This window comes from Ochotona curzoniae, unplaced genomic scaffold, assembly GCF_017591425.1.
Source record: "Ochotona curzoniae isolate NIBS_2020 unplaced genomic scaffold, NIBS_Ocur_1.0 scaffold_1852, whole genome shotgun sequence".
In the NCBI taxonomy this organism is placed as follows: domain Eukaryota; kingdom Metazoa; phylum Chordata; class Mammalia; order Lagomorpha; family Ochotonidae; genus Ochotona; species Ochotona curzoniae.
In genome coordinates, this window is record NW_024467087.1 from 33,427,265 (window position 1) to 33,441,601 (window position 14,337).

General features: G+C 38.4%; 1 protein-coding gene across 1 annotated transcript in view; it reads right to left on the reverse strand.

Moving 5' to 3' along the window:
- Positions 1-14,337, reverse strand: part of IL1RAPL2 (interleukin 1 receptor accessory protein like 2) — a 1,019,705-nt gene that overhangs the window by 44,686 nt on the left and 960,682 nt on the right. Inside the window, exon 6 of the mRNA XM_040999497.1 lies at positions 13,367-13,496. Within this exon, the coding sequence (XP_040855431.1) occupies positions 13,367-13,496 (130 nt within the window). The remainder of the gene's footprint in view (positions 1-13,366; positions 13,497-14,337) is intronic.

Here is a 14,337-nt window from a genome sequence, read left to right on the forward strand (position 1 = left end):
GAAGAGGGGAAGGGAGGCTGGGGATGTATCGGAACAGGGGCTGCTGAGGGAGATTTGACAGGTGTAGCATGACTTTTGGGGGCTTCCATGGACTAGCCCACTATACTTGCAGGTAACTGAGGGAGCTGAGATGGGGTTGTTCAGAAAGCAGAATCTAGAGAGCATGTCTGGGCTAGGTCAAGGCACATGCCCATTTGTGGAGAGCTGGGCTGTACTAGGTTAGCATCACCTTCTGGTGCACATGAAAGCTGGTGATGAGGGCAGGCTGCAGTGCACACTGGCGAGTGTTGAGAGCAGGATTGGGTTCAGCACTAGATTTGTAGGTTTACCCTGGTAGCACCCACTGGTGTGACAGACCCGGGGTTGGTGGGCCATAGCACCCACTTACTCCCATAAGAACTGGGTCTGGGAGTGGTCAAGGCTGGGCCAGGTTGCAGTGCCTGACAGTGCATTTGAGAATTGGGTCCAGGGACAGGTTGGGCTGTGCTAGGTCATAGTACTTGTCTCATGTGAGACTTGGGGCTGGGAGTGGGCCTCACAGAGCAATCTAGGTGACTTCCCTAATAGACTGTACCTCATGCTAGTGAGTAAGAGAGCTGAGGCTGTAAGTGGGGCAGACCAGTCAAGGCTGTAGCAACCGATGTATATAGGGGGGCCAGGTCTGGGAGTATATCAGACTGGGCCAGGTCACAACACCCCGTGGCATGCGTTAGTATCAGAAAGAACTGGGCGTGGGTTGGGCCAGCCTAGGTTGCAGCATCCGCCAGTTCGTATGAAAGCCAAGGATAGGAATGAGTTGGGTCAGGCCATTATGGGACACGTGCTGGCAAGTGTCAAGACTGGGAATGGGCCATGTCAAAATGGGCCACAGTAGCCATTGGCACTTGCAAATGTGGGGCTGGAGGTGGGCTTGGTGTGGGAACTGGGGGACTCCATGGCAAGGCAGCCGCTTCCACTGATGAGCGTGGGCTATGGAGCTGACAGGTCTGCCTGGGCAAAGCTGCAGCAGCCATTGGCACCTGTTTGGGCTGGATGTGGGAGTGGGTTGGGTTAGGTGGCAGTGCCTGCTGGTGCACTTGAATCCCAGGGCTTGGAGTCAGGTTGGCTTGGGCTAGGCTACAGTACCTGCTGGCACATGCAAAAATCAGGGTTGGGGTAGGTCTGGTGGGGAATATTTTTGGTTGTCCCAATTTGGCCACAGTACCAATTAGTGTGCGTGAATACGGGGCCTGTGGTAGGCTAGACTGGGCTAGGCCACAACACCCATCAATTTGTGTGATACAAGAGACTGGGGGCAGAACTAACCAAGCAACTGTATCCACCAGTATGTGTGTTGCTGGTGCAGGTGAGAGACCAAACTGACCCTGCATTGGTTGGCACACTCAAGAATCATCTGAGGTCACAGCAAGTGAAGTTTGTGAAAGACTCTCCAACTAGACTGCTGATTCAAAACTCAGCCACAAGGAACATTACAAATTATGTGATATGACCTTTGAATGCATGTGTCAAGATTGGGCCTCCTTAATTGCTGATGCCAGAGCAGTGGGCAACATGCACACAGGGGACATATCAGCCAGTTCATCTAGTCCAGCAGAGGGTTTTAAGTGCCTCATCAGAGGATAGAAAGAATAACAAGTTGGATGACTCTCCTGGTCAAAAAATGCAACATGTTCCCAGGCCTGTGGATATACACTGAGGTCAACCAGTATACTTGAAAAGATTTTCTCAACCCTGCTGCAATGAAGCTGACAATGTGTAAGAACTATCAAAACCACTCAAGGAATATCCATGGAACACTCTTCTCCAGCACAGGAATTAGTTCACACATGCCAAGCACAGTCAACTAATCTTCAACAAGAGAATTGAAAATACCCAGAAAAAGGTTGGTCTCTTCAATAAATGCTGTTTGGATAATTGGATAGCAAACTACAGAAGAAACAAGAACTCCCTCCTATCACCTTATACAAAATTCAGCTCTAGATGGATCAAGGATCTAAATCTTCACCAAGAAAGCATCAAACTATTAGAGAAAAAGATAGATAGCACTCTATAAGATACGGGCATTGGACTTCTAAGAAGTCACCAAAAGCACAGGTAGTCAAAGCCAAAATAAACAAATGGGGCTACATCAAACTAAGAAGCTTCTGTACAGCAAAGGAAATTATCAAAAAAGTGAAGAAGCAATCAATGAAATGGGAGAAAATCTTTGTATACTACACAATAGACTGGGGACTATCTGTTTTACAGGAGCTTTGGAAACTCAATGACAGCAAAGCAAATAATCCTGTGAAGAAATGGGTGAAAGAAATGAGCAAGAATTTTTCAAAAGAAGAAATTTAAGTGACCAACAAACACATGGCAAAATGCTGAGGCTTTATAGCTATTAGGGAAATACCAAAATTACATTGAAGTCATTCCACGTAACTCAAGTGAGATTGGCTTACATTAGGAAGTTTACTAACAACAATTGGCTCCACTAAGGAAATCACTATGGAAGGTACTAAGACAACTGAAAACTCATCTACCATATAACCCAGTTGTCCTACTCCTGGGAATATATCAAAATGAAGTGAAATCTGCATGTGAGAAAGCTGACTGCATCCTTATATTTATAGTAAGACAAACCACAATAGCAAAGATATGAAAACAATCCAGATTTCCATAGAAAGAGGAATGGATAAAGAAACTGTGACAAATATACTCCACAGAATACTATTCAGCCATTAAAATAATGAAATTCTACCATTTGCAACAAAATGGTCCAAAATATAAACCAATCTGCTCAGTGAAATAAGCCAATTCCAAAGGGACAAATTTCATATATTCTCTATGCAACAAGGCAATCTTCATGTCAAATGCAAGATAGATCTATTTATCTACATGTGGATATATATATATTCTCATAAATAAATTCTATAATTGAGAATAGCATACCCGGAGGTGAAGGCATGTATATCTACTCCAAAATAAAAGGAGAACTCTTAATGAAACTGAAATACACCTTGACAATAGGATACTAGTCTTTCTATCATTGTGTATACCTACTAGTCCATAATACATTTAAACAGTAGAATGTTGGACTTGTGACAGTTACTGAAGAACTATACAATTGTAATAATGTGGAGGAAAATAGTGGGGGAGGAGAGGGGGGCAGTGGAAGGGGGGAATCCCTGTGCCTATGGAAACATATAATGAAAAATAATGGTTGGAATATCCATGTATCAAGAGTTTGTCATAAAAAAGAAAGTGATTTTAAGAAAAATATGAAAAGCTTATGCCTTCCAACTATATCATGTTCCAGAAAAGGCAAATTTTATAGATAGTGAAATGATCAGAATTTTCCAGGGATTTTCACAAGAAGGAAATAGTTGGGACAGTGATCATTTCCAGGACAGTGGAATGTTTTACATTTGTCAAAATCCATACACTACACACCACTGGGAGTAAAATTTACTGTAAATTATGGAGTTCAGTTGATAAGGATGTGTCAATACAGGTTCAAGACTCTACATATTTACCAGTGTAGTGCTGCATTTTGAATATGTAGGATCTGGGGGCAGGTAGCATATGGCAACTTTGAAACTTCTACTCAGATTTCCTGTGGATCTCACTCTTCTCCAAAAGAGTGTGTGTGTGTGTGTGTGTGTGTGTGTGTGTGTGTGTAATGCTGGGAAGGCACTATATTCATGCAATTTAGTCAATTCACTAACATTAAATAAATCTTTTAAAAGCTCTATGCGTTTAGTATTCAGGTAAGCTAAAATGCTAGGCTATATTAACAAAATCAGTATTCTTGGAAAGTATTTTACTTCACCTCTCCTTAATGACTTTCTGTAGTAAAATTTAACTTTGGCAATAAATAAAGAAATTATAAAAGCTAGTAGATGGACCAGTGCTGTGGTATAGAGTAAAGTTGCCACCTGTGAGGTTGGCATCCTATATGGGCACCTGTTCAAGTCCTGGCCGTTCCACTTCCAATCCAGCTCTGTGCCAATGTGCCTGGGAAAGCAGTGGAAAATGGTCCGAGTCCTTGGGCCCCTGCCACTCACATGGGAGACTCATAAACTCTTGGCTTCTGGCTCCTAGCTTTGGATCATCCCAGGGCCAGTCACTACAGCCATTTAGGAAGTGAATCAGTAGATGGAAGATATCTCTCTCTATATCTGACTCTGCCTTTAAAATAAATAAATGCTTTAAAAAGTAAAAAAAAAAAAACCTTTCAATATCCATGGATTCTATATCCTAGATTGAGCCAAGGGTGCATTAAAAATATTTGAAACATATAAACTATAAACATTGTGCCTATAATGAACATGTATATACTTTGTATACTTATCATTAATCCCTAAGCAATATAGTATAAATAGCATTAGTAGTAGTATATTAGTTATTATAGGCAATCCAGAAATGATTGAAAGTATATGGAAGGGTATGTTTAGAAAATATGCAATTATTTGTAATTTTATATAAGGGACATGAATCTCCACAGATTTTGATATCTGCAGAAGGTTCTGAAATCAATCCCCCATGATATGAAGAGACAATTGTTTTTCATCATCAGAGAAATTCCAAACTACTTTCCAATTTCTTCCAGTAGCATGGCACTTTGGATTTTGCTTTTTAATAAAAGTTACTCAGCCGTTTCCAGAGAACACACAGTGCGCACTCCACAGTGTGTGTTCTTATCACCAACACCATGGCTATCACCACTGCTATCATCATCTTCATCATCATCGTCGTCATCATCATCATCATCATCATCATCATCATCATCAAATAGTACAAGTCTCCTCCATTTACCATGGTGGCAAAGTCTGATAAGCCATTGTACATCAACAATACAGTGATTTGTAAATGCATTTAATACACCTCACATAGTTAACATCGCCTCTGTCTGACCAGAAATTGTAGCTCATTGAGGCTGCCCACCTCTTAGTAGCTGGGAAAAATATGAAAACTAAACATTTGAAATACTGTCTCTACTGAAGGCATATTGCTTTTAAAAAAAAACCGAAGCATATTACATAGGTGAGGGTTAATACCTTTTGCACCATTGCGAAGACAAAGTACTGTTAAAGCAAACCCTTAAGTCAGAATTTACTAGCAGGCAATACTATCCTCTGCTACATACTATACTAATCTTCACATACAAATGCTGCTTCGGTCCCCATGAGCATAATCTAGTAGAAGCATTGCTGAGGGGAATGATAGCATGGTATTCAGATAAAGAACACAAATATAATGCAATCTTAGTGAAATCTTGGTTAACGGCATTGTTCAGAGATGGGGATTCTGGCTAATTGAATTTTTCTCCTCACTTGAGATTTAAATTGAAAATCCTATTGTTTTCTTAATTGAAGTAAATAATTCTAGACTGTCTAATTTGTTGTAATTTTGCTGTAAATGTTCCCTTGAACTAAATGGGATCCTCCTCTATTGTCCAAGTATCTAGCCATCTCTCTAGGTCATTTTTCTAAGTAGGAGTAACCATTATCTAGGCACCATAATTGAGAACACGCAGCATAAGAGTTATGCTTTCTTTTTTTAAAAGTATTTTAATTAATCAAAATTTACCTTTTGTTGTCATTCACATGTTTTCTGTTAAAGTCTCATTATTCAAAGACCACCTTCAAAACTGCAGCCTCAGAAAGTCAGACTTATTAACTCAAAGTATTGAGGGAGGGGGCTCAACTGAAGTGTGGATCAATCCTCCATTAAAGAAATGAAGAAAAAAACCTTTTTCATCCTATATTTTGTAACTTTTAAGCAGAGAAGTAGGTGGATGTTGAGTAAATTATGTTCTCTATCTTGAACCAAAATCATCCCCAGTGATAAATGCAAAAACTTCAGTTTCCCCTTATCTTTGGGTTCCCGTTCTACATTTTCACTACTGGTGGCCAAACATAGTCTAAAAATATTAAATGGAAAAGTTCAGATATAAACAATTCATATGGCTTCAAGAAATTTATTACAGTACTCTGTTACAAAGACTATATTATTATTGCAAATCTCTCACTGTGCCTAATTTATAAACTCTATCAAAGGAATGTGTACGTAGAAAAAATCATTATATCCAGGTTTTGGTAATATCTGCAGTTTCAGGTATCCACTGTGAGTCTTGGAAGCAAGTCTGGGACATGACTGGTAGGAAAGCAGAAGGCCTGCAAAGGAGGTGGGGGTCGTTATGGCATTTTACAACTGCTGCGTGACCTTGGAAGAAACAATGTTTTCTGTTAACTTTGCAGCTGGCTTTATCTGTCTGTCCTCCCAGTCTGATTAATTGCAGGACTGCTTATTCTCAGTCCATACTGATTTTCACTCTTTCAGTCCCAGGCAAGTTTGTGCTTTTCACAGCCGTAATGTAGACTACAACAAAACCTTTTGGATAATGGAAGGTTCGTGCTAGTCACATTTTGATGAATTTTATGTAACCCTACAGGAACAGTGAATCAGAGGGCAATTCTTGCTCAGTTTCTACACTTCTATTTCTGCATCTGCAATAGTAAAACTAATCCTATTTATCTCACATGGTATCATCGGAATGTAATGTGGTTCAGAATGTCAAAATGCTTTAATAATTGCAGTGCAAAAACTTGAATTGAATTATTCTTATTAATATGATTTACAATTATAGGTTCTTTTTTTAAGATTTATTACTATCATTATTATTATTTTATTGGAAAGGCGGATATACAGAGAGGAGAGACAGAGAGGAAGATCTTCCGTCCGATGATTCACTCCCCAAGTGAGCGCAACGGCCGATACTATGCCAATCCGAAGCCAGGAGCCTCTTCCAGGTCTCCCACACGGGTGCAGGGTCCCAAAGCTTTGGGCTGTCCTCCACTGCTTTCCCGGGCCACAGGCAGGGAGCTGGAAGGGAAGCGGGGCTGCCGGGATTAGAACCGGCGTCCATATGGGATCCCGGGCGTGCAAGGCGAGGACCTTAACCACTTGCAGCACCGCGCCGGGCCCAATCATAGGTTCTTGTCTAAAGCAATATCCAACATTATGAAGACTGGGTCTTGAGAGTCTGCTACACAACTGAACAAAAGGAATAGCTGTTTTAGGCATGCTTTGAATATTTTATGCATAGCTCAAGAATAAGACTCACCCTGGAATCATGGATAATAGTAGGTCAATACTCTACCAGAATGGTCCTACAAGTAACTGATAATTCAGATTTCCTCTACATAGAATGATGATGATTATGGAATTGCTCTTTTCTGTTGAAGCCTTGTCATCTTTATATTCCCATATAGACATGATGAGATTTGTAGTTTATTTAAATCACAGGCAAAATGATCAATAAATGTTCCATTTTCCAGTGGGATAAACTGAGTAACCTTCAGAAAATGGAAGAGATGATTTTTTGAGGTCCAGTTTTGAAAAGGAGAACTGCTACAAGGAACAGAAAAAAGATGTGGGAAGTTGTCCAAACAGAGCCCATTGTTTTGCCTAAGCCTGCTTGGGACTCCAGTTATTTTCTCTATACAGTCACATGCTGCAGAACGATGCTTTGGTCAATGAGGGACTGAGTATACAACAGTTGTCCCACACAGTTATATTGCCTGATGTCATAGCCATCTTAATTCTTTATGTAAACACATTGTGATACTCATACAAGAACAAATTCATATAGAAATGCATTTTTTACAATGAAGTCTTATTTTTGAGAAATGTATTATAGTACTCTGGGGACAATCTACATATTAACAGCTCCATAATGCTTTTTGTTTATTTGTTTAAGGATGAGTTAATAGTAGGATATTTGGAGTCTTTAAGATAGATTAATCTTAATTGGAGAATTACACTTTTGTATACTTTCACACTCCCCCATTTGTTACAGCATTTTACTCACTCAGGAAGAGAATATTAAGTTAAAGGGATGGAACCCAAGACCAGAACGTGTTGAAAAAAGAAATGAAGAAACAAAAATTAAAAAGAGAGAAAACCTATATTGTACTTAGAGTCTTTCATGAATTGAATGTAGATGAAATTATTTGCATTTTAAAGAAGCTTTTCTGGAAAACCTCAACATAATTTGAGCATGTTTTCAGGTCAAGAATTATAAAAGATTTGGTAAACTGTTTCATAGCATTGCCTGAGGAATGCATTAGGTATTGATAGGGTGATTTGTAAAGTGAGATTTATAATCCAAAATTACTCTGTGTTGGGACAAAGCAATTGTCTTGAAATTCATGCTGTCTCCTTCTCCAATCAGATACAATTCACAACCCTGTAGGCAATCTTAAAGACTATTATTTCTCACTTTATAGGACCGGTTCAATTTTTCTAGCAATTTTTTTATTAGCATTGTGAAATACATACCTCACTATAAAACTTTTAATTTTTCAAAAATTCTCAAGCCTCTTGTAATATTAATTAAAATAACGTTGTATACAGATGTGGAACTAAGGTGGTCTTCCTACGATGCTCACCATCCCCCACCCAACTTACTTCTTTTTATGAGCTCTCTAATCTTTTATAAGCAGTCTCCATTAAGTTTGAACAGAGAAACATAAATTAGGACAACATTTCTTGTGATGGTTCCCACTGGGTCTCCTTCCAATAGTTATTTGACTTCTCCAAACAGACATGGTAGAGCTTGCACAGAACAGCTTGTAGGAGTGATCTTAAGATGAGAGGAAAAATAAGCAAGCTTCTAAAGTCACAGCTCTGCTCTTGCACACATGAAATTCCCTTATCATCTCTGCAAATTACATTTCCTGGATTCATTGAAAGGATCGTGATACAGTCATGTGGGACAGGTTGATAGTTGTGAATGGATACTACATTTGGGTTCAGGTTACCTTGGGGCTCAGTCTCTTAGGAACATCAGAGACACAGGAGAGAGCTGTGTCAAGCTCTGCTTAAAAGGAGATAAAGGGGACTCTCTGTGCCCAGAGAGGGGTCTATGCTCTTTGACAATGAGACACTTAAGGACTTCAGCGGTCAAAGTGACCCAGAGAGCAAACAAAGGAGAATTCAAAAACCCTGACCACGGTTTGATCTAATATGCTAGCCAAGCCACAGGGGAACCACTGAAGACAGACTGCATATGCTAGTAGGAGTGGCATTATCTCTCTAAGTTCCTGCTTAATATTCAGGTTTATTTCTAGATAATTGTTTTTAACTCCTCGATTCCTTTGAGGGCAATACTAAGAGATTTAAAAAAAAGTTGCAACCCATGCTTCTAGGATCCAGCTGCTGCCCAGGAAATTGCGAATCTAAGTAGAAGGGCCCATCCTCCCATCAGGTCCAGTATCACTGACAGCTTCCCTACAAGTCAAGTAACTACCTGAGGATTATTTGTTCAGGTTCTGCTTTTTACATCTACTTGGCAATGCACCTCTGAAACGCATGCATGACATGATGCTTTGGTCTGGGTGTTAGATTTTTCCCTAAATTCTTATGTTGGGACCTAGCATTCAAGGTGATAGAACCGGGGCCTTTGGGAAGGGATGAAGTCATAAAGGTAACACTTTCTTATCAGAGATTAGTGCCTTTACAAAACAGGCTGGACCTCATGTCCCTCACTCCTTGTGACACGTGAGAACACATAGAAGTCACAATCCAGTAAGAACTGTTCCTCACCAGACGCTGAACATGCTGATATCTTGATAATGAAGTTCCAGCCTCCAGAACTATAAGTGATAATGTTTTATTTTGCATACATTACTCAATTTAAGGTATCTTTTGTAATGGCCTAAATACACTAAGACAATTCTGAAGGAGAGTCATGGCCCCAGAAGTAATTGTGTTTTCAGAAATGCCTTTTAGACGAATGTCTTCATTAAAATCCTCAGCATTCTGCCTTCACAACTGTTTCCTTTGGAGAAGCTGTCTGGGTCATGAAAGAATGTAGATCTTCTCTTGGTTCAACTAATGGTATCTTAACAAATGTTTTTCTATAAAACTGCCAGATTTGTTCCAGTCAGCCATGCTGTGCAGAAAAAAAAAATCTTGTGTGCTTTGTTTCAAGGACATTAGCTTTGGAGGCTGGAAGACAGAACCTAGTAATTAAGTCCTGTGTTAGCATAAATGGCCATGGCCTGAAGGAATTCCAGAACACACACATGCTCCCAAATAGATCACAGATCACACAATTAATATCACAAAATAGTCAACTGTTTATGTTGGCCACAAATTCCTGCCTGTTTGTCTGTACTTTTCTGAAGGTGTCTCTAGTTAGCTAGCAGAGTTTTGCAAAATTTGTAAACACAATTATTGCTTTTCTTTACTGTGAATATAATTAACGCACTCTTTTTGCTGTGGGGTAACAGTGGCTAAAGAGGGTAAAGAAAGAAGATGTAAAAACACAACAAAAAAACCAAATGCACAACAGCACTGTGGAAATCTTCAAAGAATCACTTCCTTTAGCACTTACCAAGTACTTGACTTATTTGACACTAAATAGAGTGGCTTTTTCTGGATTTAACTGTTTAGTGGATGTGTGTTTTATCTCCCAGAAACTCTATTCATTACTGGCACATCATTTTCTTCTGTAAAATGGTGTAGCAGCTTTGGAATAGTTAGGTTAAATTTAAAAAAAAAAAAAATCAAATAGCCTAAGAGAAGAAAAAGGGCAATGAGCAACAGCTAACAGAAAAAATTTGACTTACTAATAATGTGTCCATTTTGGTTTGTTAGCTCCAAGAAATGTGCTTAGCAACTAAAGATGGTAATAATAGGGAAAACTGAATATGGGGAATTCAGGAGCTTTCTATAGTTATGTTACCTACACAGTAAATCAAAAATTATTATAAAAACTGAAGTTCTTTACGTAAAAAGACTGAATCCATACCTATTCTAAAATTCCATGCTTAGGTATTTAGAAAGAAAAAATATATATGGGTGCTTACAACGAAGTGCATATGACTGCTCGTAGAAGCTTTCTTTGTAATAGGTCCCAACTGGAAACATCTTCAATTCCCTAGATGAGTGAAGCTACCAACAAATCATAGCCTATTCATTTAAAAAAGAACTATTGATACACATAACAAGATGTACACACCTCAAAACATTTGTAGCAAGTGAGACAATGCAGACAAAAACAAATACCCCCTGTTTATTTCTATTTACGTAAAACTCGAAACTTCCGACAGATTTATTGTCACGGGGATATGAGTGTTGTAGCACAAGGGCAGGAGGGAAAGACTTTCAAGGAGCAATGGGGAACATAAGGGTGATGCTTTCGCAGGTGAACACATATATCAACCAACCCTTAGTTGATGTATACTTTAAATTGTGTGTTGTTTATTGTATGTCAACTATACCCCAATAAAATTGTTTATTCTGAAAATTCCACCGAATCTTATGCAAGACATGGGAGATAATTATCTTAGGCCCATTTAGGATAGGCCTGTTAGTATCCTTTGTCAGAAAACATAGCTCTGAGCTTTATGACAGTGGACATTCGGCTATTATGTACCAGGGTCCCCCTCACTTGCCCTTCTTATAATAATAAAATCTTCAATTTCCCCAGACTGCAAGCCTCTTAAAATGTCAGGAAGTGAACTATGATCACTTAATAATGTTTTCATCACCTCAAAATGAAGCTCAGGACTACAAGTGGATACAAGGTTTCTTTTCCAGATGACAAAAAATGTTCTAGGACTAGATCACTCAAATTAGTGGTTGTACAACATTGTGATTTTGCTAAATGCCAGTGATTTATGTCTTATAATGCTGCATTTTATACTATATTGTACTTTATCACATATAAAAACACATGTGCACAGTCTAGTTATCACCCCCTATCACTCAGTCCCTTTGCATTAGCTCTAACAATCAGTACACTACTTTCTAATCCTTATGTATTCATCTACTTTGGAGTTTTCACAAAAATGAAATAAAAAAGTTACAAGTTTCTTGTCACTGTTATTTTTAGCATTTAACCACATTGTAGTGTATATGTTTGTTTGTATGGTTAAATAATATTCCATTAAATGAACTACTACATTTTGCTTATGCCATCATTAATTGATGGTCATTTGGGTTGTGTCCACTGTTAGTACATTTTGAATAACACTGGCATGGACATTCATGCACAATTTTTGTGGGATTGTACATTTTAAGTTCTCTTGGGTATAGACTTCAGAGGTGCTGTATTGCTGTACTGTATGGTAATTATTTGCTAAACCATTTACGGACTTGCTAAACTGTTATGCAAACTGGCTGCTAGCAATGTATGAAGTTTTCAACTCTTCTACATCTTCATTGACATTTCTTTTCATATTTTTTATTATAGCCATCCTAATGATATGCAGTGGTATCATGTGGTTTTGATTTTTATTTCCCAGATGACTAATGGTGTCAAGAATGTTTTCATATATTATTTTCCCCAACTCATGCTTCTATAGTCAGTGTTTTGCACAGGCTTTGTGGGGATTCATGGGCCCTCAAACTTATGAAACTTTCAAGTAGAATTATTTGGGAGATATATGGAAATAAGCTGGCATAGGGGTGATTATAACTCATATTAAATCATAGCAAATCATATAAAGTATACTTCTTTTACTTACATCACCATAAGTTTAACAAGACAACTGAAAGATCACATTTTAACATTATTTGCACTGAAATATTACATTGATTTCCATTGCATGACTGATAACGGGGATAGAGGTCAGAAAGTCTAATCCCAATAGGAATAAATTCACTATCTCTGAAATCAAAAGGAAATCCCACAGATTACCTGATATAGACATTACCTAATTCTTCCTATGAATCTGAAGATCATGAATAGAATGAAAAAAACCAATTGAATTGCTGTCTATGTATCAGGGAGATACCTGTGTAACAGCACAACACAAAGAAAACTAGAAGATGATAAACTGTAAGAGCAATTACTTTCAGGATGGGCAGTGGATGCTAAGAAAAACAAACACTATTCAATCAAAGTCAACAGTTGCTTTGGCTTAGTTCCTGCTTACTACTGTGACCTCAGCTTTACACTTATGATATGTGATGGCTGGCTGTTGCCAGGGAGTAAATCAAAATTTGCAAAGTGGTTGGAGGAGTCACCTACAACATTCAGATCTCTACAGTGGCAAGACGGGGTTAACAATGATCAAAGCTTTGAAACTCAAAGGAATCTGTGCCACTTTTAGAGGGTCATTACATCTGTATTCTTTGAATCTGAGAAAAACTTTGATCTATCTAGAAACTTACATATTTGCATTTCTACAGGTAGTTACCCTTTGCCTCTCCACCAGATCAGCTTTTAGTGAATAGAATTATTTGGCATTGCAAAGAAAATCCTGGGAAGAATCCTTTCTTAAAGGTTTCATTGCTCTATTGCAAAAAAAAAAAAAAAAAAAAAAAAAAACTAGGAAAAAAAAAATAAGCAATTCAAGTGCCATACCTTATTTCACCTTCTCTAATGTGACCTGCCAGTTCTTCAATAAACTTCTCTCCTTTCATCCAGTAGATCATTGGCCCAGACTCTCCACTGAATCCAAAGAATGCTTTGCATGGGATGTTCAGAGGCTTACCTGAGAATGAAAGAAAGAGAAATAGACAAATGACCCTTGGTTTCCATTGGAAGACAGGAAGTGACCCTTTAACAAAAAAAAAAAAAAAGGAAATTTCAGAGGCAATCCACTCCACATTACACATGAGAATATTCATCACTACACATGAGAAAATTTTTTAGTTATTACAAACTCCTCTGGGAAATACAAAAATTCAAGGTTTTATAAAACTGAACAAAGAAAGTTACTCAGTTTTTCAAATTATTTGAGAGAGAGAGAGAAGAAGAGAAAGAAAGATTATATTTGCTAGTTTATTCGTTAAATAGTAACAGTGACCAGGGGGCCAGGGCTGAAGGTGCGAGCCAGGAAAATAAACCAGACTTCCCATATAAGTTGAAGAACTAAATTGGTTATGATATCATGGCTGCCTCCCACGGTCTATGATAGCCGGATTCTGGGCAATCAGGTGCTACAGAGGAGAACTAAGTCTAGGTATCCTGATGTAGAATACAGGGTCCTCACCACTAAGCTAATTGCCTACTTATTAGGGAGTTCCTAATCTATTTCCTACCCTACCCCACCCCCCTGTCGATGCCACCTTTATTGACAGTATTAAGCACTACTTACTTGGACCTGCCTTTGAAACTGACATTAATCAAAAGCATGATTTTCGTAAGTTAGGAGACAGAGCACTAACATTTCACATGGAGAGTTTGTTCTTATATTAATAAAAATAGATAATAAAACTTGAACTAGTTAATTTTAGATGTTAAATCGATAGTGGATTTTTAGAATTATGTCTGGATGTCTCTATGAGGGTGCTTTAGGAAGAGATTGGTATTTGAATTGATAGACACAGTGG